At 45.8% G+C, this 27,823-nt stretch overlaps 2 protein-coding genes across 4 annotated transcripts in view; one reads left to right on the forward strand and one right to left on the reverse strand.

Annotated features, from left to right (window-relative positions):
- The window catches only part of LOC308574849 (putative methyltransferase), a 30,764-nt gene extending 17,830 nt beyond the window's left edge, over nucleotides 1-12,934 (reverse strand). The window contains exons 1-6 of one of the 2 annotated variants that reach the window (XR_014002591.1): nucleotides 12,638-12,934; nucleotides 11,195-11,355; nucleotides 7,881-8,094; nucleotides 6,372-6,472; nucleotides 5,801-5,938; nucleotides 4,347-4,701 (exon numbers count right to left, since the gene is read on the reverse strand). Coding sequence is in view for 1 of the 2 variants with exons in the window: in XM_081173179.1 (XP_081029305.1) it covers nucleotides 4,611-4,701; nucleotides 5,801-5,938; nucleotides 6,372-6,472; nucleotides 7,881-8,094; nucleotides 11,195-11,355; nucleotides 12,638-12,748 (816 nt within the window). In the remaining variant the exon portion in view is untranslated. Of the gene's footprint in view, nucleotides 1-4,087; nucleotides 4,702-5,800; nucleotides 5,939-6,371; nucleotides 6,473-7,880; nucleotides 8,095-11,194; nucleotides 11,356-12,637 lie in introns of those variants that run through there. The other variant, XM_081173179.1, reaches the window with a different exon arrangement.
- A 5,306-nt stretch (nucleotides 12,935-18,240) lies between these two features.
- Nucleotides 18,241-27,823, forward strand: part of ZZEF1 (zinc finger ZZ-type and EF-hand domain containing 1) — a 71,553-nt gene continuing 61,970 nt past the window's right edge. The window contains exons 1-2 of one of the 2 annotated variants that reach the window (XM_081172816.1): nucleotides 18,241-18,887; nucleotides 25,980-26,124. In XM_081172816.1, coding sequence (XP_081028942.1) covers nucleotides 18,336-18,887; nucleotides 25,980-26,124 — 697 coding nt within the window. In that variant the 5' untranslated portion in view covers nucleotides 18,241-18,335. The remainder of the gene's footprint in view (nucleotides 18,888-25,979; nucleotides 26,125-27,823) is intronic. The other variant, XM_081172817.1, reaches the window with a different exon arrangement.

The raw sequence follows: 27,823 nt of genomic DNA on the forward strand, positions 1-27,823 counted from the left end.
TTACCAGCTTCTTTACAAGAATATCATGGGGCACCTTGTCAAATGCCTTGCTGAAATCAAGGTAGGCTACATCCACTGCGTTCCCTTCATCTACCAGGCTTGTAATTCTGTCAAAAAACGAGATCAGGTTAGTCTGACATGACTTATTTTTCAGAAATCCATGCTGACTATTGGTGATCACAGCATTCCTTTCTAGGTGCTCACAGACTGTTTGCTTAATGATCTGCTCCAGAATCTTCCCTGGTATTGATGTCAGACTGACTGGGCGGTAATTATTTGGGTCCTCTCTTTTCCCCTTTTTGAAAATAGGGACAACATTTGCCCTCCTCCAGTCTGCCGGGACTTCGCCTGTTCTCCAGGAATTCTCAAAGATGACTGCCAGTGGTTCTGAGATCACATCTGCCAGTTCTTTTAATACTCTTGGATGCAGTTCATCTGGCCCTGGAGACTTGAATACATCTAAACTGGCCAAGTATTCTTGTACTATCTCCTTAGTTATTCTGGGCTGTGTTTCCTTTGCTGAATCATTTGCTCCAAATTCTTCAGGTCGGGCATTGTTTTCCTTATCGGAGAAGACTGAGGCAAAGAAGGCATTGAGGAGTTCAGCCCTTTCTGTGTCCCCTGTTTGCATTTCACCATCTTCTCCTCTGAGTGACCCCACTGTTTCTTTGTTCTTCCTTTTGCTACGAACATACCCATAGAAGCCTTTTTTGTTGCTTTTAACCTCTCTAGCAAGCCTGAGTTCATTCTGTGCTTTAGCTTTTCTGACTTTGTGTCTACACGTGCTGGCTATTTGTTTGAATTCCTCTTTGGTGGTTTCCCCCCTTTTCCATTTTTTGTACACATCCTTTTTTAATCTTAACTCAGTTAGAAGTTCTTTAGATAGCCACCCTGGCTTCTTTAGGCACCTTCCATGTTTCCGTCTCATTGGTATTGCCTGACATTGTGCTTTTAGTATCTCCCTCTTAACAAACTCCCAGCCATCATGAACTCCCTTTCCTTTTAGTATTACTGTCCATGGGATCTCACCCAGCACTTCCCTAAGTTTTATGAAGTCGGCTTTCTTAAAGTCAAAAAATTGAGTCCTAGTATGCTTGGCTGCTCCTTTCCGCTGTATAGTAAACTTCAGAAGAGCATGATCACTCGCGCCTAATGATCCTTCCTAATTCATAATTAAAAATACAAGGTTTTAATAAGTTTGTATCCCTGATAAGAAGAAGGAGTAGTGCCAACTTCTATATTTGGTTACCTAGCAAGATAATGTTTAATAGATACATTTATGCTTGTGATATAGCCATATATAATGCTTTTAACTAGACAGCATCCTAAAAAGCAGATACACTACCTTGCCAACAAAGGTCCATATAGTTAAAGCTATGGTTTTCCCAGTAGATGTATGGAAGTGAGAGCTGGACCGTAAAGAAGGCTGATCACCGAAGAATTGATGCTTTTGAATTATGGTGCTGGAGGAGACTCTTGAGAGTCTCATGGACTGCAAGAAGCTCAAACCTCTCCATTCTTAAGGAAATCAGCCCTGAGTGCTCACTGGAAGGACAGATCCTGAAGCTGAGGCTCCAATACTTTGGCCACCTCATGAGAAGAGAAGACTCCCTGGAAAAGACCCTGATGTTGGGAAAAATGGAGGGCACAGAGAGACGGGGACGACGGAGGACGAGATGGTTGGACAGTGTTCTCGAAGCTACCAGCATGAGTTTGACCAAACTGCGGGAGGCAGTGGAAGACAGGAGTGCCTGGCGTGCTCTGGTCCATGGGGTCACGAAGAGTCGGACACGACTAAACGACTAAACAACAACAACGCTTTTAAAAACATGGATCAAAACTCTTTTATCCTTTAACAATTTAAGTAAAGTCATGTTTATAACCCAGTTAGATTGACCTGGTGGTCAAATTGCTAGTACATTTGCAAAGCTTAAGCAGGGTCTGGCATGGTTTCAAACTGGATGGGGAACTGTGTGACAAAAGTCCTGCATAGCAGGGGAATGGACTAGATGACTCTTAGGGCGCCTTCTATGACCAATAGCTTTGATCAGCTTTGGCAAACCTGCCCTGTAACACCCCCACCCCCTGGGTCAGTCCGTTACTGAGGTTAGAAAATGCGAGGAGAAAAATGTTAGAAATGGTCAAATAAAACAAGATTCGGGAACGGCTGAGCAGTGCCCCAAGCAGTGAGGCGCATCATTGCAGCTTCTCAGTAAAGCGTCGGGAGCTGGCGGACCACTGCCCCACGTGGCCAGCAGTGTCACTACAGCTTCTCAGGGAAGAACCTTCCCCGCTGGCTGGCTCTCCCAGGCTGGCCATTGGCTCCTCCTGGGCTGGGAGGGAGATAAAAAGGGCTCTCCTGCCACCTAGGATTCTGCTTGAGCAGCAAAGCCTAAGGGAGCTCTAGTGCAGTGTTTCCCAACCACTGATCCGCGGCACACTAGTGTGCCACGAGATGTTGCCTGGTGTGCCGCGAGATGTTGCCTGGAGGGAGGCGGGCGAGTCGGGTGGCGAGAGGCGGGGCGGCGGCGGCGAGGAGAAGCTGCCCAGCGTGGGGCTCTCGCCGTCTGCCTGCCTGGCTGCCTGCGAGCTCGGCGGGCAGCACCTCCGTCCGCAGCGCCCGCCTCGCGGCTCTCATTACCTGCACCTGCCAAACCTCACCCAGCCAAGCCGCGCTCTCCTTCCTGCCTCGCTTTGCTGCCTCCTCCCCCCCACCCCCAAAGCTTGGAGGTTCCCCGGCAAGGGGGAGGGAACTTAATCCTCTCCAAGGGCTGCGGAAAACAGACATGCAAATGGGGGCTTGCCAGCTCTTCAAGCGCCGCCGGCTTTCTTCGGGAATTACCGCCCGCCGAGCCCGGTAACGCTGACAGGCCGAGCCGCGGGGCTTGGCAGCGCAGCCGGCAGAGTGTGGGAAAGGGCGGCCGCCACGCGCCGGGCAAGGCGAGACTCGACGGGGAGGACACCGGCAGCAGCGCCCCCCCCCCAGAAACCCGTTCCGGGCAGGTAATTCACAGAGAGTGGACAGAAGGAAGCCTTAAAGGGCTTCAGCCTCCCAGAGTGGCGGGGAATAATAATAATAATGATAATAATAATAATGATAATAATAAAATTGGCAGGTGGTGTTTTTCTAGGTGAGGGGGTGGGGATTGTAATAACAAAAAAATCAGCTGTATATCAACCGCTGTTTTGCAATGAGGAATTGCAAATAAGGAAGATCAAAAGGAGAATGTTTTTTTGGGGGGGACTCTCTTCCTCTTCCTCCTCCTCCTCTCGTTCTTGCTCCTCTTCCTGGCAAAAGGGCTGCTGAGACCCCTTCTCTCTTGGGTGCCGGTGGTTGCTGTGACGTTGACGCTGCTGTGGCAAGTGCCTTTACTTAGCAGAGTGCATTCCCCTTTACACAGGAGGGGAGGGAAAAAATTGAAACTTACACTTTTGTGCGTCCCTCCCGGCGTGACGCTGTGCGCCGACGTCACGGGGCTGTAATGGTGGTGTGCCTCGAGATTTTTTTCATCAAACAAGTGTGACTTTGCCCAAAAAAGGTTGGGAAACACTGCTCTAGTGCTAGAGTAACGGGAGGCACTGTGTGTGTGGGGAGGTAAGTTTCTAAATCTTACTGCGTGTACAAAGCAATAGAGGGCTAACTCAGGGCGGGGTTTACAGTCACCGAGTAAGCCTGGGAAAGAGACAAGTACGTACTACTAAGCTGACTTTGAGAGTACAGGAACAGAGATTACTGTACTATGAGTAAAGACATAGCAACGCTATTCATAGTGTCATGTATATTCTTGCATTGGGCGTTTGGTATTTAGGTTTTAAGCTGGAATGGATTTTTAAGGTTTTGTACGAATGTAAGATCAAAATGACAAACACAACAAAACATGATCAAGTTTATGAAACATAACACAAGCAGTAGAGAGGTTGCATTTTTCAAATGGAGAGCAGATAACATAGACAAATAAATGCAGCAAGAGAAATTCAAGATTCATTGTGGATTTTAATTTTTTTTAATTGTCTTATGGCCATGGTTTTAAGCTGATTTCATTTTCATCTTATCAGCCATAAATGAACAACAAACAAAAACAATGAATTCACTATTAAACTCAGTTCTGTTTTATTATGATACCAAAGGAAAAGATTCTTAACATGATAAACTTCAATGCACATGATTCTACATGAGAGGAGCAGGTAAAAGGTGACACCGACCTCCAGTTTCAGAGGTAGCCACCCAGTGACCTTCAATAGATGAATCGGGATTTGAAGTCAGGACTGAGTTCTAATGCTGTTCCGACACCCAGCTCTCGTTTTCTGCTTCAACACGTGGCTGGCAGGGGAAGTCTCCCTGACACCCTTTTTTCTTCCATCTCACCCAACAGCTTGCCAGCTCTTATCAGTGGGCTAAACGGATCGTTTGCAGAGAGCTTTTGGAACAAGGTCCAAGGAGACAGACCAATCACTGCTGCAAGGAAGTGGTGGCTTCAGAAGGCTCCTGGCCCTTTGATAGCATCTCGCTCCCACTCTCCTTGAAATCAATGGAACCCTGGAATCACAACCTGCTGTCTTCATGACTGATAGAGCTGGAGTCCATTAGTGCATTCAGACTGACATTCCTCTCAGGAGCTCTTGCAGCCCAAGATGCAAATGTGCTTCGTGCGTAACTCCAGCTGTGTATCCCGAGAAGAAACGCCCATCGTCTCCAGAAACCTAGGGGAAGGAAAGCAAGAGAGGAGAAACCAGGGTTCAGTTCTGGGATTCATTGAAATGAAAACAATTACTGGATGAAACACCTCGAAATGTAGACCTAGCCCCGCTCCATCTTTTCACAGTTGTCTTTTGACGGCAGCCAGGCGCATAATGGCGAGATACTTAGAAGAATTTGGGAGGCTGCCTCTTCGACAAACTGGTACAATAAAATGCGGCAAACGGCGGGTGTGGGGAAATGGGACTGAGGACATAAAGCTGGCATAAGGTTTGAAGCATGGCTTATGCACAGATTTAATGAATAGCTGGCATCTGGCAACACTCCTGACTTTGCCACTCACGTGTGTTAGCGGAGATTCCTGCATTGCAGGGGTTTGGACTAGATGGCCCTTAGGGGTCCCTTCCTTTTAAAAATAATTTTTAATTTGATTTTTAAAAAGTATAAACACGTAACAAAAAAACCCAAATATTGAGATTACTCTGAATCTCCTGACTTCCCCCACCCATCCCTTCCATGGGTCCTAATGATATTTACAACTGCATATCAATACTAATCCAGATTTTTATCCTTCTAAATTATCCATACTTGCTGTTACTTTACAATTGTGATTAAAATCCTGCTAATGTTTTAACTTGCTTACAGTAGTCTCGTAGATAAATTATAAACTTTCCCCGTTCTTTCTTAAAGTTCTTGTCTTCTTGATTTCTGATCTTCCCAGTTAATTTTGTCACCAACTTGGTTTGCCATTCTTTTCTGGTCGTGGTTATCTCTTCCTTCCATCCCTGGGCTAATTGGGGGAAGGGGGGTCCCTTCGAACTCTACAATTTTGTTATTCTACATGGGAATTTTTTGAATTAAAAATTACAACATGCATATTGGAGCTGAATTTTCATTGCAGGAAAAAATATGGAAATCCAAGACCTTCTGCTTTGCTGGCATCTTGTACTGAGAACAGTTACCGGTAAATTCTACTGCATGCCATCTATTAAAAGACATGCAATATCACAGGCTAAAGACTTCAACACAACTCTCCTAGTGGACTTAACCATGGTTCCTTGACCCTTCCACATGTGGCTTACTCCAGCAAACAGATTTTGTCACCTTCGCTCTGTGTTTTGGAGAAGTGATTTTGCCTCCTCAGGCTGGGCTTTCAGATAATGTTGGTACGGCGAGAGTGACTGGATATATCCTATTACATCAGCAATGCTCAGGGGAATTTTATCGAAAATATCCGTCATCCTGGAAAGAAACAGAAAGCTTTAGGAGAAGTGTGGGGATGAGTTGAGAGTACAGAAATCTTTTGATTACAGAAGTGGTGTCAATCATATGTATGTTTGCTCAGGAGAGTGTGGCTGTTCAACTTAGTGACTTTGACAGCATTGTTCCGGACTTCCCAATTTGTATTTGTTTAGTTACAAAAATATTTGTACATTGCTGTGTCATAAAAATATATCAAAGTCGTTTACAGTAACAAAACCATACAACTTACAAATTCAGTAAGTTGGTAAAAAAAAAAGTTAAAAACAGGTATCATATCATTTAACAACTGTGGATGCATTCTTAATAGTTTACATAAGCTTGGTGGAACAGAAATGTTTTTAGCAGGAGATTGAAGAGATTGGCATGGCTGGGTCCATGCACCGCATTGTACAAAAGGGCCTGATCCACTCACCTCTTCTTCTCCTGAAAGGGCAAAGAATCAAAGATTTCTTGGTAATCATCCTCAAGTGATTTGATCTTTGCATTTTTAAGGGTGAGAAGCTGGTCTTGGATCTGGAAGAGAGAGAGAGAGAGAGAGAGAGAGAGAGAGAGAAGGGGCGGGGGGGTGGGAAGCCACAGTCATTTTTTTTATGCTTGCAAAATCTCGCTGTTCAGAGCATGCTGCATAAAAGAGGATGCTGAGCTGTTAAAGGTGCAGAAATCCGGAGTAGAAAAATGGTCAACATGCAGATACTCTCTATATGGAAAGACTAAAAGCATTGAGGGAAATGTGTGAGGTGTGGCAGCCTATAGAATAACGTATTTCAAGACTGTCACTCAGTATGTGCCCATTTGATGGCTGGGATCTGTGAAACTGACACTTTCACAAGTGTCACGTAACATTCATTCAGCACTTACAAGAAATCAATCTTTTATTGTGGCAGCACTTTGGAACTGCCTGCCCATTGACATATCTGGCTAAAAGCGTTTTCAGTCCCGCATGCCTACCTAGGTTTTAGTAGCTATAAGTGTTTGAAATGGTCAGTTTTATTTATTTTTTAAATGTTTTTTAAATTGGTATTTCAAATTATATGTTTTTTAAATTGGTATTTCAAATTATAGTCAGACCTCGGTTCCCGAATGCCTCCGTTTTGGAACGTTTTGGCACCCAAACACCGAAAACCAGGAAGTAACTGCTCTGGTTTTTGAACGATTTTCAGAAGCCGAACATGCTACGCAGCTTCTGTTTTGAGTTTCCCTGTTATACTGAGGCTTCCGCTTTGTTTTCGGTTGTTGAATGTTCAGAAGTCGAATGGTCTTCTGGAACGGATTATGGTCGACAGCCAAGGTTTGACTGTAATATTTTAGACTGCCTTGTAAACCACTTGGAGCTCTTTTGTTTTATTTGGTGTGTGTGTGTGTGTGTGTGTGTGTGTGTGTGTGTGTGTGTATATATATATATATATATATATATATATATATATATATATGGACTATTTTAATTACTGAGCGGGGGTTGGTAAAAGTGTTGAAAGTCATGGTGCTTTGTAGAAACTGGCTTTATAAATATTACTGCAATAAGCTAACAGAAAATCGCCACACAGTCACAAATCTTTCTGCATAGGAAGGTCTTAAAACTTCTCCAAAAAATGTAAAGCAAGCTGACCATAAGAGCTTCTCACGGCAAACATTTCAGAGGGTGGGATGATTTTTCTTATCCCCTTCATGTCCTCGCCTGGGCCCTGAAATGATATTCTTTTCCATAGTGCCAGTGTTTTGAAGGAGGGATTAAAATGCACCCAGGACTTGTAGGTTTGCTCAATTAACATAGACTGAAGGACTCTGCTGTCCTTCTACAGGAAAGACACTTAAAAACAACAACAACCCCATAGACATTTGGGGCTAAAAACTGGCAGGGATGGCCCTGAAATGTTTGGTCTGAAGGTGGACCTCAGGTCCGAGGCCTGTGCGATGGACTGACCTCTCTGAAGATCTCCGTTAACTTGTCTGTACAATCTTTGTAACACAACTGCATGTGCCGGTTGTAGGAGCTGAAGACCACACAGCCTGACGGCTTGAGAACTCGGTCCACTTCCCTCAGAAAGCGAGGCCCGTCAAACCAGTGGACGGCCGCAAAAGCCGTGACCAGGTCCACAGAGCCGTCTTCGAAAGGGAGGTCTTCGGCAGGGCACACCCTGTGGGAGGAGATGGCAAGGTGGTTGTTCGAAGCCTGCTGGATCAGGCCCAAGGCCCATCTGGCTAAGCATCCTGTTCTCACAGTGGCCAGCCAGATGCCCCAATGGGAAACCCGCAAACAAAACCTAGATGTGTTGTAAACAAAAATTGCCCTCTCCCCTTATGGGGTATCCAAGAGCCCATATAGAGTCCTTACACAGGTTCCCTGTTGGCAGGAGAAGATAACAGAGGCCAACCAGAGAATATTGAGAAGCAAAGCAGCTAGTAAGCCTGATCTTTATTGATCTGTTGCAACTGGGTGCTCCCCTCACATGCAGGAGGATGGAGGACGACCCAGAAAAATGGTGCGCAAGGCCTTATAGTGACTTTTGAAATTGCCACCCTGTAGATCAAGACCACCCCCAGAAACATCATACATACATCACAGAAGGGGTGCAACCTAAGACCACCCCTCAGATACATCATACCTACATCACCAAAAAGGCGGTCTAAAACAGAAATTTTGAATGTTGTTTTTCTCCTGTCGTTGTTTATCTCCTGTCTGGCAGGTTACTTGATTGGATTTCCTGGGGAGCCTGGCTAGTCTTTTGTAATGATAAATACTTAGTTCCTGGGCCATCTCACGGGCTCACACCATATTCATATCTTAAATGTGCCCGTAAGACATGATTTGTGAGGAAAGAGACAATGGGAGGTTTCCCACTTTGACCTTGCAGAGAAAACGTTTGCTCAGTTTAGGAATCAAAATGGTTCCAGGTCGGACTTCCTGTGCTGATCTATGTACGTGCTTGGTTGGTATGCTTATGAACATTACCATATATCTATGTTACGGTAAAATCTGGGTGCGTGATTGCACTGCCACCCAGCTCGTCGGACAGAGTCCGCGGGTCCTTGCGGAGAAGAAAGGAGCTCAGCCGGACACAGGAGCAAAATACGAAGATCCGAGTTTATTGTGCAACAGGTTCAAAATGGCATTGAACCCAGAGAATGGGGTGACATAGACTTTTAAAAGTTCCCTCCATAACCCAGAATACAGTGCAGGAAACGTCATGAATACATTATGGGAAGGTCGGGTTTCGTGAATTACATCATGAATATATTTCACACGTCACGAATAGATTAAGGAAAGGTGGGATTACATTCATTAACATTTGAGACGAGGGAGGGGGGAAATAAGCAGAGCGAGAAATATACATAGATACACATTTATTGAGCACCGGTGGTGGCAAGACAATGGGTCAGAGATATGCATCGTCTGTCACCTAGCATTGCCTAGAGGAAAGGTTTGGCGAAACGATCTGACAGGATTAAGAAGTTCCTGCATACGTGACCTGCCGCTTCGGGGATTATGGAAGTAGGGACAGCATCATGGAGTCCAAGGGGAACTGAGTTGAATGACACCGAGAGCAAAGAAATCGGAGTTACGGTTGATTTTATATCAATTTCTAAAGATTTCAATGATTTCTAACCCATTCTGTACTATAGAGTAAAGCAGAAACAGAATGGATACATTGTAACAAGATTTTGACAAGCGGAAACAGAATGGATACATTGTAACAAGGTTTTGACAGTTTTACGAGGTCTTTGGTTTCGGATCCATTGTTCTCGCAGTGGGGGGCCGTCAGCAGCTTGTCAGGGATGAATTGAGGCGTGCAGTAGCTCCCTGAGCTAGCTTCTGCAGGACGAATGCATGGCTGTGATTGGCTAAAGCGCGGCCATAGGAATAAGCGGGGATACAGGAACACCCGGTCTACTCGTTCTAAGTATGGAGCGCAAATAGGCATAGGAAGAGATAGGGGAATATATACACGTCTTTGAGCTTATTTCGCTCGTGGAAGAGAGAGAGAAAAGGGGGTCTGGGAAAAGTGTGGTGCTTATGCAACGGTGAGGGGGGCTGAGGGTGAGTGTACGGTGGGCACCCTCGAGGTCATCGCCTCGGACGTTGGAAGGGAAGGGGGGGGAAGGAGGCAACCCCCCCCGGTCCATATCAATCTAAGACCTCAAAAAGGCTGTTGCCAGAAGTCCCTGATAAAACCATTGATAGGAAAGGATTGATAGGATTGATAGGAAAGGAAATTTAAAAAAAGATAAAAATATCTTTCTATATGCCACGATGGCAGCAAGAACTATGCTAGCCCAGAATTGGAAAACGGATGTAATACCTACTATAATGGAATGGCATGTTAAAATGGTTAATTACACAGAACTGGCCAGAATATCAGGAAAATTAAGAGACCAGGGTGAACAGAAGTTTCAAGAAAACTGGAGTAAATACTTGATGTATATAAAAGACAATTGTAAAACTTTAAAGACGCTGGCAGGGTTAAAATAACTCTAACAGCGTATGGTAGACAAAGTAAAATACACAAAATACGAGATGCTAGAAATTTTATGATACTTACCGAAGGAATGGAGGGGAGTCCAAGGCTCGGCGGAGCTTAAGATAAATATGTGACTCATTTGTATAATATATGTATGTATGTTGGTGTGTTTAATGGAAAATCAATAAAAATTTATGTAAAAAATAATAATTTAAAAAAATACATTTGCGATAATACCGCATTAAACAGTCATGGCTTCCCCCAAAGAATCCTGGGAGCTGTAGTTCGTTGAGGGTGCTGAGTTGTTAGGAGAGACCCCTATTCCCCTCACAATTCCCAGAGTATCCTGTGAAAAAGGATTGATCTAGGAAAGCCATTCCCTTCTGTAAATCTGTGAATGTCCCAATGAAATAGGGACACTTGAAGGGTATGGAGTGGTAGCTCTGGGAGTGAGAGAGGGATCTCTCTTCACAACTCTCAGCCACCCTGGCCTTCACTCTGCCCACCTTGTAGGTCCAGCAGAGGCATCGTGGCTAGTAGCCACTGATAGGCCTCTTCCTTAATTTCTCTAGTCTTCCAAGTTGGTGGCCATCTCTGCCTCATGTGGGAGGGAGTTCCACACTTTAAATATAGGCTGCATGAAGCAGTGTTTTCTTTTGTCGGTCCTGAATCTTCCAACATTCAGCTTCAAGAGCTCTAGTGTGGTGAGAGAGGGAGAAAAACGTCTTCCTGCCTGCTTTCTCTCGGCCATCCACATGCGAGGTCAGCTCCTACTTACAGATAAGAGACATTGGGCGGTTGTGGAGCTCTCCTGGCCTCCTCGATCTGAGCTTCACTGATGTCTGTCCCAACCACCTTCTCAAAATGTTTTGCCAGCATCCGAGTGCTTTGGCCCGAGCCACAACCCACGTCGACTGCCAGCTGCCCGGGGCTCACTCTCTGAGAAAAGATAGCGACACATCTCAGAAATGCATCGCCAGGTCATTGTCAACAAGGCTAGCACCTCAAAGTGCAAGTAGATAAATAGGTACCACAATGGCGGGAAGGTAAACGGCATTTCCGTGCGCTGCTCTGGTTTGCCAGAAGCGGCTTAGTCATGCTGGCCACATGACCCGGAAGCTGTACGCCGGCTCCCTCGGCCAATAAAGCAAGATGAGCGCCGCAACCCCAGAGTCGGCCATGACTGGACCTAATGGTCAGGGGTCCCTTTACCTTTTAGGGAACCTGTGATCCTGCACCCACCCACCCCAATGTTGTTGGGAGTGTACAGCCCCCGTCCTCCGCAGCCAGCATGGCCAATAGTTAGCATAGATGGGAGCTGTAGTCAAAGGAACAACATCGTGAGGGACATGGCTTTCCCACTCTTGACTTACCCAAGGCCATACCCATCTAGGTCCGAGACATGAGCAGTTTTCACTTGAATACAGTGAAACCAGCTGTTAATTAACCCAAGATGTCATGGGCCAGGTTGACACAGAAAAATGGCAGGAGGAACCAGCTGGGTAGCCCCCAAGGGACCTTTGTTCTGGGTCGCCTTTCGCCTCCTTGCACAGTGGGGTGATGGTAACTGTGTCTCAAGAGAAAACTGCTTCTTTCAGTTGGTTCCTGGCTTCACTTGTTCTTCTCTGACCCGTAATGGACATCAGGGATACTGGGTCCCTTTGATGGGGAGTTGGCCTGTAAAAGCCAACTCCATTTTCTTCTTATATCACTGCCACCCCCTTGTTACTACCTAGGCACACTACCAAGAGGTGTAAGACCTTTTGCTAGAGTTCTAATGTTTGTTTGTTATGAATATGTGTTTACCCTTAGCCTTATGCATGCTAGAAGTTTTCACAGAAAAGGAATAACGAAAGATTGGTTGTTTACAAGAAATGAAAGAGACAGAATATTTACTTCGGGAAGCAAAGTGACACTGTAGAATTGTAGAGTTGGAAAGGACCAGAGGCGCAGCAGGGCCTTGTTTTAGGCTGCTCAGCCTCCTCGTCTAGCAGCTGACGCAGGAGGAGTCATTGACCATGCTATTTTTTTCCAAAAGTATTAAGAGGGCCAGGAAGCCTTCCAGGACATCTTCAGGATAAAGACTAGTATCAGAGTCAAGAAAGTTCATAATGGAGCTCTCCTTTTATATAAAATTATGCTAATTGTACAAATGGAATCTACGGGTATAAGTTGATCAACTGGTATAAGTTCAGACTGACACACACTATTATGTTCTTACCTTTTCTTCCAGGTACGAGAAGATCACGCCCTGTAGGTTCTCCTGCGGGGAAAACCTGTATTTTTGATAAATAGCAGCGTGAGCCCTGTCCTCAAACCGACGAGTGGCCATGGTTTCACGGAGCACAGCTTGCAACTTCTGCAAGTTCCTAGGGACACTGGTCTGCCTTTGTGTGTTTTTAAATGTTTTAACAGTGAAGTAATTTATTGTAGCACTTTTAAATGTTTAACAGAGAAGGAATGTCCCCGTTTTCCTGTAACATAGTGAACTTTGGCACCGGAAAGAAGCCTGCCTCTTTCAGAATGCTGATTGTGCAATGCTAATTACCATATTTTTCACTCTATAAGACGCACCAGACCACAAGACGCACCTAGTTTTTGGAGGAGGAAAACAAGAAAAAAATATTCTGAATCTCAGAAGCCAGAAGAGCAAGAGGGATCACTGCACAGTGAAAGCAGCAATCCCTCTTGCTGTTCTCGCTTCTGGGATAGCTGTGCAGCCTGCATTCGCTCCATAAGACGCACACACATTTCCCCTTGCTTTTTAGGAGGGAAAAAGTGAGTCATAGAGCAAAAAATACGGTATTTCTCAGACTTGCTGTTTTGCAGCTCAGAAGCAAAGGATTCAGCTCTGAAATCCCTCTAGGGCAGCCTTGTAATAAAAACATTAAGGTCTTATATATATACCACATGTCTGGAGCAGCACAGGAAGACCGTCCTGAAACCATTTTGACTCCCAAACTGACGAAATGTTTTCTCTGCGAGGAGGAAGGGGGTGAGGGAACCTTCCCTTTGTCTTAGGAAATGGGAAATCACCATCTCAAAGGAATGGGCAGACTACCAGGAAAGGCAATCAGATAAGGCATTATCAGATAACCCGGGTGTTATGTGTTGATGTTCTCACCCTGGCCACTAGGGGGATTGTGTATTTAGTTTTCACTCAGCTCCACATAAATTAATTTAGGCAGAAAACTCTGGGGTATTGTTGTTACAATGTTGACAGACGGCTGCCTATAAAAGTAGGCCGGCTGAGCTGTTCAGTTCAGTTCAGTTCCAGCGTACTATAAAGAACCACTTGGAGAAATCTCTGTGTCGACTGCTATGTCCACCCGCAACTTAATACTGGCAGACAGGAAAAACAACAACATTCAAATTTCTGTTGTAGACCACGTTTTCTGTGATGTAGGTATGATGTTTCTGGGGGGTGGACCAGGGTTACACCCCTTCTGTGATGTTGATATGATGTATGGAGGGGTGGTCTTGAGCTCCAGGGCAGGGAATTTCAAATGTCTATACAGTATAAGGGCAGGCACACCTTTGTTCTGGGTCCTCCTGCGTGTGAGGGGAGTACCCTGTTGCAACAGCTTTAATAAAGATCAGGCTTACTAGCTGCTTTGCTTCTCAATATTCTCTGGTTGGCCTCTGTTATCTTCTCCTACCAATAGGGAACCTATGTAAGGACTCTATATGGGTTCTTGGATAACTCATAAGGGGAAAAAGGCAGATTTTGTTTACAACAGCCTCTACTCACCCGCTCCAAACTAACTGGCTTTAACTTCCATTTGTCACAGCGGCAAGCCTGCAACTAAACAGGCTTGTCGGTTTTGGGTTTTTATGCCGGCTTAAAAAGGCTTCCTGCTAAAGGATTCTGGGAATTGCAGTTCAGCAAGGCTACTGAAAATTCTGAAGGTTTTTTTGCCTCCTTCCTTCCCTCCCTCCCAGAACTACAGGTCCCAGAATTCCGTGGGGAGTAAATTAAGTCAGTAATATGGGTTACAGGACAAGTTTAAGGTCTTGCTATTGGTAACATTGAGAATGTCCTAACTTGTACACACTGGTCTGGATGCTTTGATCCTTGGGAGGAGATGGACTCTCATTTGTATTGTATGCTCCTAAGGTTCATTGGATGTCTGCTAAGCCTTTAGTGTGAAGGCATCTGCCCTGCCAGGGTATGATTCCAATGAATCTCAGGCAGGTACCCACAGAACTGACATTGAGGAGCCTGCTTAACACTTACCTGTTCACCCTTGAGGGATGATCCAGCTGTCGTTGGTGTATTACTATTTTATTTATTTATCTGTTATTAGAATTATACCCCACACTTTCCCTCCTATTTGATCCTCGCTACAACCCTGTGAGGTTGTTTAGGATGACAGTTTAGCCTGACTTAGCCAAAGTCACCCACTGGGCTTAATGGTTGAGCGATCTATTGATTTGCGATGTACCTTGTATTTATGAATTTTATTATTATTGATTAAATTTGCGTACCGCCCTTCATCCAAAGCTCACAAGGCAGATTTTTCTAATTAGCCAAAGGCCTTGGAGAAGAAGAATGTTTTTGCCTGGTGTCTAAAGATATGGAATGAAGCTGCCAGCAGCAAGACAAACCTTCCTGGGGAGAGCGTTCTACAAACGGGGAGCCAGAGCAGAAAAGGCCCTGTTCTTGTGTTGCCAACCTCCTGACTTCTCATGGAGGAGGCACATGAAGGAGGCCTCAGGAGATGATCGCTGGGTCCAAGTCGATTCTTTTTTTTATATAAATATTTATTAAGGTTTTTACAATGTTACAAAATGAAAAAGAAAAAATACAAAATAAAAATAGTTAAAAACAATTCAATCTTTTCATCACTTATCTTTCATTTACTTGTTTCCCGGACCTCCTCATACCTCCTCTTTTTGTATTCCAGTTCAATTTATTAGTTCAGCAATTCCTTTCCCTCCTTATTTTATCCTGATCTTTAATCTTAATATATTGTAACCTAAATTTACCTGTTAAGAATCCATTTTTTTTCATATTCTTTTATACCATTACAGCTAGAAACCCCCCAAGTCGATTCATATGGGAAGAGGCAGTATTCGTTTCATGGGTGCAATTTCATGGCTGGTTGTTTTTTCACGCTGTTCACTTGCTGCGATTTCCCCTCCTCCTTAATGTAGGTCGGTTAAATCACAGAGCCTTGGACTTGCCAATCAGAAGGTTGGTGGTTCGAATCCCGCTGACGGGGTGAGCTCCCGTCGCTCAGTCCCTGCGCCTGCCAACCTAGCAGTTCGAAAGCATGTCAAAGTGCAAGTAGATAAATAGGTACCGCTCCGGCGGAAAGGTAAACGGCATTTCCATGCACTGCTCTGGTTCACTAGAAGCGGCTTAGTCATGCTGGCCACATGACCCGGAAGCTGTACGCCGGCTCCATCGGCCAATAAATCGAGATGAGCGCTGCAACCCCAGAGTCGAACACGACTGGACCTAATGGTCAGGGGTCCCATTACCTTTACCTTATCCCTGATAAGAAGCAGCAGTAGGGCCAACTTCTGTATTTGGTAACCTAGCAAGGTAATGTTTATTAGATACATTTATGCTTATGATATAGCCACATATAATGCTTTTAAAAACATGGATCAAAACTCTTTTATCCTTTAACAATTTAAGTAAAGTCATGTTTATAACCCAGTTAGATTGACCTGGTGGTCAAATTGCTAGTACATTTGCAAAGCTTAAGCAGGGTCTGGCATGGTTTCAAACTGGATGGGGAACTGTGTGCCAAAAGTCCTGCATAGCAGGGGGATGGACTAGATGACTCTAAGGGTCCCTTCTATGACCAACAGCTTTGATCAGCTTTGGCAAACCTGCCCTGTAAGACCCACCCCACCCCCTGGGTCAGTCCGTTACTGAGGTTAGAAAATGCGAGGAGAAAAATGTTAGAAATGGTCAAATAAAACAAGATTTGGGAACGGCTGAGCAGTGCCCAAAGCGGTGAGGCGCATCATTGCAGCTTCTCAGTAAAGCGTCGGGAGCTGGCGGACCACTGCCCCACGTGGCCAGCAGTGTCACTACAGCTTCTCAGGGAAGAACCTTCCCCGCTGGCTGGCTCTCCCAGGCTGGCCATTGGCTCCTCCTGGGCTGGGAGGGAGATAAAAAGGGTTCTCCTGCCACCTAGGATTCTGCTTGAGCAGCAAAGCCTAAGGGAGCTCTAGTGCTGGAGCAACGGGAGGCAGAGGTCATGCCATCAGCTCTGCCAAAAGACTACGTCCCCCAGGCACCTCTGAACTGTGTCAACTGGTCATTTTAAGAACTGCTGGCTAAGTTTGATTTCCACCCTATTATTCCATCCCCGTTTTTCTTGTGGGCTTTTGTTTTATATTGTAAGCCTGTCGGACAGGGGCTGTGTGGTTTTCAACGGACTGTAGTAAGCCACTCTGGGAGTCTTTTTGGATGGGCAGCGGCGTTACCAGATACTCCATACAGTGGTGCCCCGCAAGACAAATGCCTCGCAAGACGAAAAACTCGCTAGACGAAAGGGTTTTGCGGTTTTTGAGCTGCTTCGCAAGACAAATTTCCCTATGGGCTTGCTTCGCAAGACGAAAACGTCTTGCAAGTTTGTTTCCTTTTTCTTAACACCGTTAATACAGTTGCGACTTGACTTCGAGGAGCAACTCATAGAACGCGGTGTGGTAGCCTTTTTTGAGGTTTTTGGTGATTTTTGAAGCTTTTCCAAAACTTTTCCGACACCGTGCTTCGCAAGACGAAAAAATTGCTAGACGAAAAAACTCGCGGAACGAATTAATTTCGTCTTGCGAGGCACCACTGTATAAGTAACACTCGTGGTCTTGCTCTTCGGTCCTGCTTGTTCTCTGACTCTGGCAGTCTTTGGGTTGCGCTTTGCACCCTTCTTGAGTCCTTTTGCCTGTCTGGAATGAGTCCTTGAAATGTGACACGGAATCGTTTGCCTGGCTGGATAGAGGATTTCAGAACCCTTGTGTAACAGTTAAGAGGGGCAGGCTAAAACCTGGGAGAGACCAGGGTTCAAATCCATTACTTGGCCATAAGCTGGCTGAGTGACCTTGGGAGCCAGTCACTGCCCCTCAGTCTGACCTTCCTCGCAGGGTTGTTGTGGGGACTAAAATGAGGTGGAGAACTATGTCTGTTAACTTGACCTTGGAGAAAAAGGTGGGCTATAAATGCGATTAATAATAATAATCAAAGAGGCATGTGTGTAGAAACTAGCCTATTGTACAAATGCAAAATTTGCATATGCTTCTCCCACTTTTGCTTTTGGTTCCGCCCTGAATGCATAGCTGTCAACGTTTCCCTTTTTTAAAGGGAAATTCCCTTATTCCGAATAGGATTCCTCGCAAGAAAAGGGAAAAGTTGACAGCTATGCCTGAATGGAATGTGGCCCTCTTAAGGGAATGTGGCCTTCAGACCCAAAATGGCTGGCCACCTGGTGCAGACAATACTGAGCTAGATAGACTAATTCTCTGACTTGGTACGTATAAGGTTGCTTCCTATGTTTTTAATAAATATGCCTATTACAGCAGAGGCTGGGTTTACGACACTGCCGTAAAGCGACACCAGGGGGCCGTTCCCATTCTGTATTTACTGTAATTCTTGGCGGCCGCGCCACAACATTCCGAACCATAGAGGCTTCGGTTCCTTCCCCTCCCTAGAAAGGCTGCGTACACGACGCTGCCGCACAGCCGACAACCCATCTCCTTATTGGGCGACGCTGCCGCAAATCGAGCCCTTCTGAACGCGCGCTAGTGTCCTCGGCGCTGCTTTGCGGCCGGGTGACGCAAAACGGCCGCTAGGCGAGCGGGCGTTTGCGACGCCGCCTTGGCGGAAGTTCGGCGTCCTGAGGGAAGCCGCAGGGACGAGCTGAAGGAGGAGCGGCCGTCAGAAGGAAGCCGGGTTCGGGCGCTCCATGGGGAACGTGGGCAGCCACAGCGAGGGCGAGGAGGAGGAGGAGGAGGAAACGGCGCCCTGCGCCGCCGCCGCCGGAGGGGCCCGGAATAGCGGCAGCGCCGCCAGGGAGGCCTCCTCGCCGGGCGCCATGGAGACGGCGGCGGCCTCCTCGTCCTCTTCCTCACCGGCCGCCGCCCGGCCCTCAGCACCTCCGTCGGCGGCCTCCCTGCCGTCCCCGTCCCCGCTGCTGCCGGCGGCGTCGGTGCTGCTCGGCCAGGCCCGCCTGAGGGAGGAGGCCGCGGCCCGCTTGCGCGAGGCTCCCTCGGCCGAACCGCTGCTGTCCCGCCACCACGCCGCCCTGGTGCGCTGGCTGGAGGAGCGCCTGGGCCGCGGGGAGCACGCCGTCAGCCTCGAGCAGCTCTGCGAGGCCCTCGAGGCGCGCGCCGGGCCGACGCCGGGAGGAGGAGGAGGAGGAGGAGCAGCGGGGGCCGCCGGGGCAGCCGCCACGGGAGGAGGCGGGAGTGGAGGGGAAGCCGCCGCCGCCGCCGAGGAGCGAGCCAGGAGCGAGGAGGTGAGCGGGAGCCCCCCCCCCACCATGGGGAAAGGGGTGGCAGCTCAGTGCGTGGAGCAGGTGCTTCGGAGGCTCCACTTTCCGCCCTTGGCATCTCCAGGCAGGGCTGCTTGGGGGGGGGGGAGGGAGACCTCCTCCAGTTGGACCCCGGAGGTCTATCTCTGTATAAGAAGCTTCCTAGGTTCCTGTTTGAAGCAGCCTATGTTGAAATCACGAGGACTAGAGTCTTGCTTTATTTTTAGGGCAAAGTGCACAGGGCAGTGGTGGAGCATTATGTTTGCGTGCAGGAGGTCCCAGGTTGGTCTCTGGCATATCCTGGCAGGGCTGGGGAAACGCTCCCTGCCTGAAACCTTGGAGAGCCGCTACAAATAGTTGTAAAGGTACCCCTGACCGTTAGGTTCAGTCGCAGACGACTCTGGGGTTGTGAGAATACAAAGCTAGATGAACCACTATGGACTCAGTATAAGGCAGCTTGTTATGTTGTTATTTAAGCTAGACCTTTATTTAGAATAATGAGGACTAGAATCCCTAAACCTGATAGTGCTATACAGATGTCATGTTTATCACCACCACTCACAAGTAAGGCATTTCCTTCTTGACATGTCACACATCCCCTTCGGCTGTTTAAGGAGAAAACTTTTCTGAATCTAGCTATCTCAGATCCTGGTTCAAACTGCACTTAAACCTGAAGCACTGTTAGAGTACCCGCTTTGCATGCAGAAGATCCAAGATTCAATCCCTGGCATCTCTAGATAACAGCTGGAGAATGACTTTTGCCTAAAACGCTGGAGAGCAGCTGCTAGTCAGTGTCCAGAATACTGGGCTGGATGGACCAACTGTCAATATAGGGCAGCTTCGTACATTCCTCTTCAAGCTCTTTGTTCAGAAAAATGAGGACTAGAATCTTGTTTTCTTTTAAGCAAAGGATCACCTTTCCGTGGCAGAGTACCTGTTCCTAAATTCAGTCCCCAATGGAATCTCCAGATAGGGCTGGGAAAGAGACCCCCCCCCCCGTCTGAAATCCAGGAGAGCCATTTCTCATCATTGTGGAAAATACTGAGCCAAATGGGCCAGTGGTTTGATTCAACATGGCCGCTTCCTCTGTTTGAGGGGATTGCATCTACATATGTGTGTTTGAGCAGCATAGCCTATACACCCAAACGGAAGGGTGGAGGGCTAATCTTGGTAGGGTTGGCTGCCCTAGGCAAAGACGCCCAAGGGCAGAAGCTTTGCAGTGCAGGCTTACGTAATACTTGCTGTGTTTGGTTCTGGCGCTTCCTCTTATGCAAAGTAGAGAGGGCAGCCTTGCAATGCGCTCTTCTGTGGTGTTTACTCCCAAGTAAGTGTTCTTGTGTTTACTCTTAGGAAGCATGCAAAGTAGGATGGCAGGCTTGCAGTGCAGACCTCTCTGTGCTGTTAGAGTTTATATTTGTGCCATCTTTCTGCCCAAAAAGGTCTCCAAAGCAGCTCAGAGAGGTTCACAAACAAATTCAAAATTCAAGTTTTAAAAAATGCAACTTTGAAAAGTTGAAGATACAAACTTTTTTTTAAAAAAACAACAACCCGCTATCACTAATCGCCCTCGTCGTGTGTTCTACTTCTTAATATATTGTGACTGGGTTCCATTTGTTTATTTGCATGTATACTTGGAACTGAACTACTCCGTGTTTCTGGGGCCTTAACTCCCCAGGGAAGGGTGCTCAGGGATAACAGCTGCGGCCTTGCAATGCACTCCTGTGTCAAGTATTTATTCACCTGTAAGCTCCAATGTGCTCAGTTTAGGGTTTCTCCTTTAGGAAATGCACAAGGCAGGACAGCAACCACCTCCTGCAGAGTGGGCTCTACAGCAAACACTATTGTGTTCACTTCAGGGCTTCCTTTTAGGAAACGTACAGCATTGTAGGATTGTAGCCTTGCGATTCAGCTCTATGGAAACTTGGGAGTGAGATCCTGTGTGTTTACTGAGTCTTGCCCAGGAATGGATTTGAGATGGAAGTATTTCTATTAACAGTTTTGTATAGTTCTGTGGCTTGGTGAAATGCTTTATATTACTTTATCTGTGTTGTCTACTCAACAACCATTTTCTGTGGTGGGCTGCTGCATTTTCAGATATGCATCTTAGGGTAAGAGTATGACTTGTAAGCCCTGAGCTGAGGGTGGACAGGTGTGAACCTGGGTCTCCTTCCCGCAGCAGTGGCTCTGTGTGGCCTATAGAAGCAGATTTAAAATGCTGTTGTTGGCAGGGACCACAGAGAATTTGGCCCGGAGTTCTGAGGCTCCCCAGCGATGGTTTAGAACAGGCATAGGCAAACTTGGCCCTCCATATTTTTTGAGACTGCAACTCCCATCATCCCTGACCACTGATCCTGTTAGCTAGGGATGATGGGAGTTGTAGTCCCAAAACATCTGGAGGGTCGAGTTTGTCTATACCTGGTTTAGAAGTTACCAAGATGAGAACCAGAATTTACAAATGCTTCAAATTATTGAAGTAGCATAATTGAATCTGTGGTAGGTTAGCATAAATATGGGGTTGAGAGGAGGGAATAAAATGATAAGGGTAGTGCACTGGTTGAATGTGTTTTGGAGACTTGCAATACTGACGTTACACGTTTTGGTCCAGTACTAAGTTGTGTTTCCAAGCAACCTTTTCCCCATATGACCCATGGCCATAAATAACCTGCAGTTCTGTTGAAAGCATGACCCAGAGGATATATTTTCCCATGCTGTTGAATGTAGTGCCCTCTTCCAATCCAAAGCAGTGTCTGTGGTTTTGAAGCATATATGCTGGAGCTTTTAACTCCTGCAATCTCTTGCAGAAGCTGCTGCTCATGAAAGGAAGTTAGAAGTTACAGTATGTTATACTGGTAATTAGGGGAGTTTCTAAACTGAGATTATTATTGCATAAGAACCCAGATTGAATTTTGTGTGGGGTAATGCCTGTAGAAGGGGACATTGGTTTCACAAACAGTTAATTATGGGAAGTATTAAATAATCCTTCTCCTTTCATTTTAACAGGGTTCTTGACAATGTTTGCCTACAAGGGAGAACAGATGCTGGTTGTTTTTCATAAGTGATGCTAGGAGTTATTTTAGTTTGGAATATCTGTTTCCTCAGTGTGTTTTATATGAGGCAGAAAATGGAAGAGAATTGATTTAAAATTACTACACATCCAAGCAGTTGTTGTGGAAAATGCAAAAAGCAGTTTGTGCTGTTTGAAAAATGCCTGCTTTGAGCCTGCAAACTCCTGCATTGCCTTCAGAGTGGGTGTGGACAGTTTCACCTTTATGTAACATGTAATCGTGATAGTATGAAGAGAAAGAGAACACTTCAGGGCAAAGGTTCAGGGGACAACACCCTGTTAAGAAACATGACCTGATGCTCAGGCAGGGAAGCTGTTTGATTTTGCTGGCCCTTAGGCTTTAGCAATGCACAGAGCTCTCTGCCTTTTTGCAACACTTCCTTGTTCACTTGCAAATATGCTCTTGAGGAGCACAAACAGCCTTCCAGGTCTCTCTATTCAACCCTCAGAACTCTCTGCGGGCCAAGCTCATACACAGGCCACACTCCTCACTGCCCCTACTCTGCACCCTCCTGAAGTGCTTTTGCCTGGCTGGGCCCTTGAACTGTGATTCCTCCTGCTTAAGTGAATGGAAAAAGGGGGTGTGGGCTCTGAAGCTCTGCCACTTGTAAGCCTGGGTCAAAGCTCCACTTGTTGTTGTTTTTGTCCCAGATGATTTGCTCGTGCATTTCAGATATTTATTTGAAATTTTGAGCACAAGTAATATATGCAGAGATTTATTTATTTTTTAAAGAAGAAAAAGCTTCACTTCTCAGGAGCCCACGTTACTTTAGTTGAGTCTGTAAACCTTTATGTGGTTGATGAGCACCACTTCAGAGGTTGACCCTCAGGATGCTTCCAGCTCTGAAGAATTCTCCATACAGCATTCTGTATACTTTGAGTCTCTGGTACTTGTTCATTCCCATGAGTTGGAGTGTGTCATTTGACAGTCTGAGTGGGGTGATTGTTGGTGGCTTGACTCGCCAACTCCAAGGATCAGTGGAGAAGTTTGGGGTGTTCACACATGGCATCACAGATCCACCATCCCAGACACTGTGGAGAAAACATCTCTCTTCCTTTTCCCTCAGACCTTTCGTTCTGCACACCTCTCCTGAGCCCATCTTCTTCCTCTTCCAACTCTTGTTTATTTATTGCCTACTAAAAAATTATTTGGAACTTTTCTGCCACGTAAGAGCCCCTAATATGGTCCATGCAGTATTAAGATGAATATAGTATTGACAGCGGGCATCAACGTTTTTCAGGCCTCTGAGCACATTTAGAATTTTTTATCAAATGCCATGGCTGCCAGCTCCTCTGCTCACCTCTTGCCTCCCTCCCCCTGGATCAACCCATACCCCACAGAGACAGTAGAGGAGAGCACATGCACATGGATGTTGCTTTTTCAAGGGATTTGTGTAAACAGACATATACAAGAGTACTCAAAAAGATTTGTACATATAATCAGAAATAATTTGGTGTGAGGTTTATTCAGGGAGCTTTTCCCCCCTTGTTATGGTGTTGTCAGGCAATAGACACATTGAGGAGCTCTGAGGCGAGTGAGGCTGAGCAGCCAGACTTTGCTCAGCCCATAATGCTGCCAAGGTGGCATGATGTAAGCTCCTAACCAACATGAAAGCATAAGGTTTGCACAGCCTTGCTTTCTATCCATTCAAACAACCAGCGGAAGTCTTCCCGACCTCGTACAACACCTTTACCAATCAACCACTCATGCCCATAACAATTTTGCCTGACTTCTGATTGTGCTATATAGGGGCACAATCTGAGACCGACGGTGAGCATTCAAATACTACAATCTAACCTACTTTTATCATTTATCATTTTATTACATAAAATTCAGAATTAAAAACAGTTAAAACGGACTACATTCACTGGAATAGGGTGGGTCCTGCAACTCATATCTCAGGTATCAAAGGTCAGGGGGGAAAGCTGCGTATTCAGCATTTACCAAAAGCTGTATACTGAATAAGCTGGACACAGTTCTGTGCGGAAGGAATTGCACAGTTTAGGGCCTTCCAGCAGAGAATGGCCTCTCCTGGGCCACCGCTCCCCTCAAAAAACCTTCTGAGGGTGGTGGAACTTCCAAGGGGACCCTTCTACTGAGCTTGACAGGTCTGTAGGAAGGATGCGGTCTTTCAGAAATTTGGGACCTAAATTGTTTAGGGTTTAGAACAGTTGATGTGAGCACCTTGAATCGGGCATGGAAATGAACTGTCAACCAATGTAGGACAGTAAGTGGAAGATGCCTTCACCATGTTAAAATAAAACACCTGTCACTTCTGAGGTCTTTGGCACCCCAGAAATCAGCCAGCAAATCCACCCACACATGGCTTCAGCTCAGCAAATTTATATCAAGAGAGATTGTGGCTGAACTGAAGGGACAGGTGAACACACTTACTTCCCTTAGCAACTGTTCCCTGCCTTTCACCCAGAGAGTACATGTTCAGATAAGGTTATAGCCCAACTGCAGAGCAGGTAAATATACATGCTTCCAGAGCTAAATGGCACTGACTTCTCTGTCTCTGCAGTTACAGCTAGCTACAAATCACAATAATTTTTCATGCAAACTAGGATTGGATGTACTTGTTGACAGTAGTACACTGCAAACAAATCACCTGGCCAGCTTTGTTTAAATGGTGCTACTTGGGAGGTCACTTAGCCAAACACCACTCTGGTTGCCAACACATAGTCTGTCCTCCCATGCTGTGGTTAAGCATGTGACAAGCATCTTCACTGCTGACCTTTGAAATGAGGATAATCCATATCCATTTACAAGCAGCATGTTCAGCAATGATACACACGCAACAGTGTGTAGAACAAGTTAGAGTCAGTTGTACAAAATGGGCTGGCATGGAAAGAAAGTATTTTGCCCTTTTTTCAAATGGCTGTTTTGGCTCAAACAAGTAGGCCTTGAGCCCTTATGCTGATGCCATGTGTATATCTAACCTTTGGCCATCACGGATTAGTTAAAGGACCAGAAGGGAGACTAGCTTTAGTTGGTGAAAGCAAACAACCTTGTTGCTTACATAAGACACTTCGGGTATGTTTACAGACGGCCCTATCCTGTGTTGCATTACAACAATTTCAGTTGTGTCGATCACACTCCCTAAAAGGGGCTCGCAATCTAGTCTGGGTTACATCTTGAGGGAAACTTAAAGTAGAACAAGCTAAAATTGATACCTTAAAAAAGTATGTCCTTTCTAAGGACATAAAAATAGCCTGCTGGATCAGTGGCTCATTCAGTCCAGCATCCTGTTCTCAGAGCAGCCAACCAGATGCCTGTAGTAAACCCCAAAGCAGGACCTTGGTGCAGTAGCAGCTTGGGAGAAAACTGGTTTATTACTACTTTTAATAGGTTTGCAGGAGTGTACTGACAATCCATCTGACTCAAGAAAATAGAACATCATGTCCAGTCTAAGATTTTGTTAAAGCAATAACTGTGATGAACAACCAGTGAGATTCTTTTACTAGTTTTGGGAATCATTTCAAATCTCTGCTGAAACCATGGTCTCGGAGGGCATCTCTGAACTACTTGCTGTTTCTGTGACTCAGCTACAGCTCCTATAGCCAATGGTCAAAAAGGCAATGCAAGTTAAAACAAGTTGTGTGCGTGTGCGTGCGTTCACCCCCTTCAAAACCCGATTATATATATAAACAGTTGAATACTGTATTCATAAAATCAATCCCACAGATACCAACAGAGCTAAAGGTCTCTGTTTAGATGCCAAAAAGACAATAACGAAAGTGCCTGAGATATAACGGAAGGGAGTTCAAAGGGTAAAGTGTCACCACACTAAAGGCCAGCTGCATCTAGAGAATATCAGATGAGTATTCACTACAGGTGATTGATTACCTTCTAAATCAAGTTATACCCAGTGTGCTATAACTTTGTGCCAATGGAGAAAATTGCCTTTTCCATTTGAGATAGTTAAAGAACGTTGACAGTGGGCACGATAAAAGGGGGATCTCCCCTCTCTGCTCATCTAACTGCTGATCTTCTTTTTCTTCCCCTTCAGGCTTTTGCTCAGTTTGATCCTGAGGGTGATGGCACAGTGGATGTGGAGAACATGCTGGAGGCTCTCAAGAACTCCAGCGGAGCCAATCTTCAAGGGGAGCTTAGTCACGTGATCAGGCAGCTGCAGGCTTGTTCGCTTGTCCCAGGTAAGAAATGGGAAGGAAGAAGGGAGATGGCTTCTGTGGATTTATCTTAATGCAATGGGCCACGGACTTAAGATACCATGACAGTAACCCCCTGGGAAGGTGCCTGGTGTTAGAGCAAATGGAGAAGGGCCATAGCTCGTTGGTAGAGCAAGCAGAAGGTCCCAAGTTCAACCTCTGGCATCTCCAGGTAGGGTTGGGAGAGACTTTGCAGTGGGACTTTCTCCCTAGGATGATTCTTCTGCCACTGTAAGGCAGCTTCACATTCTCCAGTTGATATATAGCTATGTGAGTTGTAGTCCAAAACATCTGGATAAGACGAGGTTGGTGAAAACTAACATATCCAATAGCAGAAGGAATCATTGATTGGGCCTCTCACTTAGCTTAAGTGTGCAATTCTATCACCATTGCTAGCTTCACCCTGAACCATTCAAGAGGTTCATTTTTAATCACTTGTTTACTCAGGAGCTGTCATGTTAACTTGCTCTTGTTTTCCTGAGAAGTGCATGGTCATGACTCATGAGGCAGTGCCAAACCTTTGCGAGGTTTCTAGTAGCATTGTTTGGGCACACCCAAAATAAACAGTCAGGGTATAAAAGTACTCATAGCTAATAATAATGCTTGTTTTTCAAATATTCATAGTGCTTTCACAGTCTTGCTAAGGTAAGGCCAGTATTGACCCCATATTACAGATGGGAGATCAATGTAGGTAGAGGGAGATTGACGTTTACTGAAGGTCCACACTGAGTTTCTATAAGAGGCAAGATTCAGAGTAGCAACTGTCTGCTTCGTAGCTCAAGCTTCTTAGCCCCTGCACCACATCAGTGTCTAAAATATATGAAAACTGTTAAATCTGGGGGGGAAACCTCAGACACCCTGCGAGAGGGCTGTGAGTTCCGTGCTAGGAAAAGGTCTGAGAAGAGAACAGTATCTGCGGGTCTCTCTCTCTCTCTCTCTCTCTCTCTCTCTCTCTCTCTCTTTTTGCATCGTGTTTCACTAGTTTGTTTGCATTATTTGAGCCCCATAGTTGAGTTGAAGCAGGTCTTAGCAGTCTTTCACAGCTAGAAGAGGTTAAGGATATGGTTCAAGGTACCAAGTAAGGAACAGATAGTCATATAGAGTGTGGCTACTCCCAGTTTCTGAACACTGGAGATTTTGGGAGATTCTGCACCCATGTTCATAAACATATCCTCCAAACCTAGGAATGGACTAGGATTTTTAAACAAGGGCCATGTCATATTTCCAGAAACTTCTAGGATCAGACAACATGGAAAAACGCTGCTACCAGCTCCTACCATTCTGTAGGGATTATATCAAAACAGTTTCAGTAGTTTAGGATACAGTGATAACTTGGTTCACACACAGTTAAGCCATCAGCCTGTTCCTTGGGGCCAAATGTGCTTCCTCACTTGCTCACACTGATTGAATATGCTTCTCCTCACACTCTGGTTTTAATTATCATTAGCTTAATATGGTTTCTTAGGGGCACTGCTGCTGCTTTCCCCCCTTCCACTAGCATAGTTTGGAAGCACCTAAGTGGTGACTTGAGTGGGGTTTATTTAACTAATCTCATGTTTAGCCCAGGGATTGGGAGCCTGTAGCCCTCTAGATGTTGTTGGACTACAATTCCCATCATGATGGGAGTTGTAGACCAACATCTGGAGGGGCAACAGATTCCTCTGTTCCTGTTCTAGCCAGTTGA

Source organism: Podarcis bocagei (genome assembly GCF_964188305.1).
Source record: "Podarcis bocagei genome assembly, chromosome: 15".
In the NCBI taxonomy this organism is placed as follows: Eukaryota; Metazoa; Chordata; class Lepidosauria; order Squamata; family Lacertidae; genus Podarcis; species Podarcis bocagei.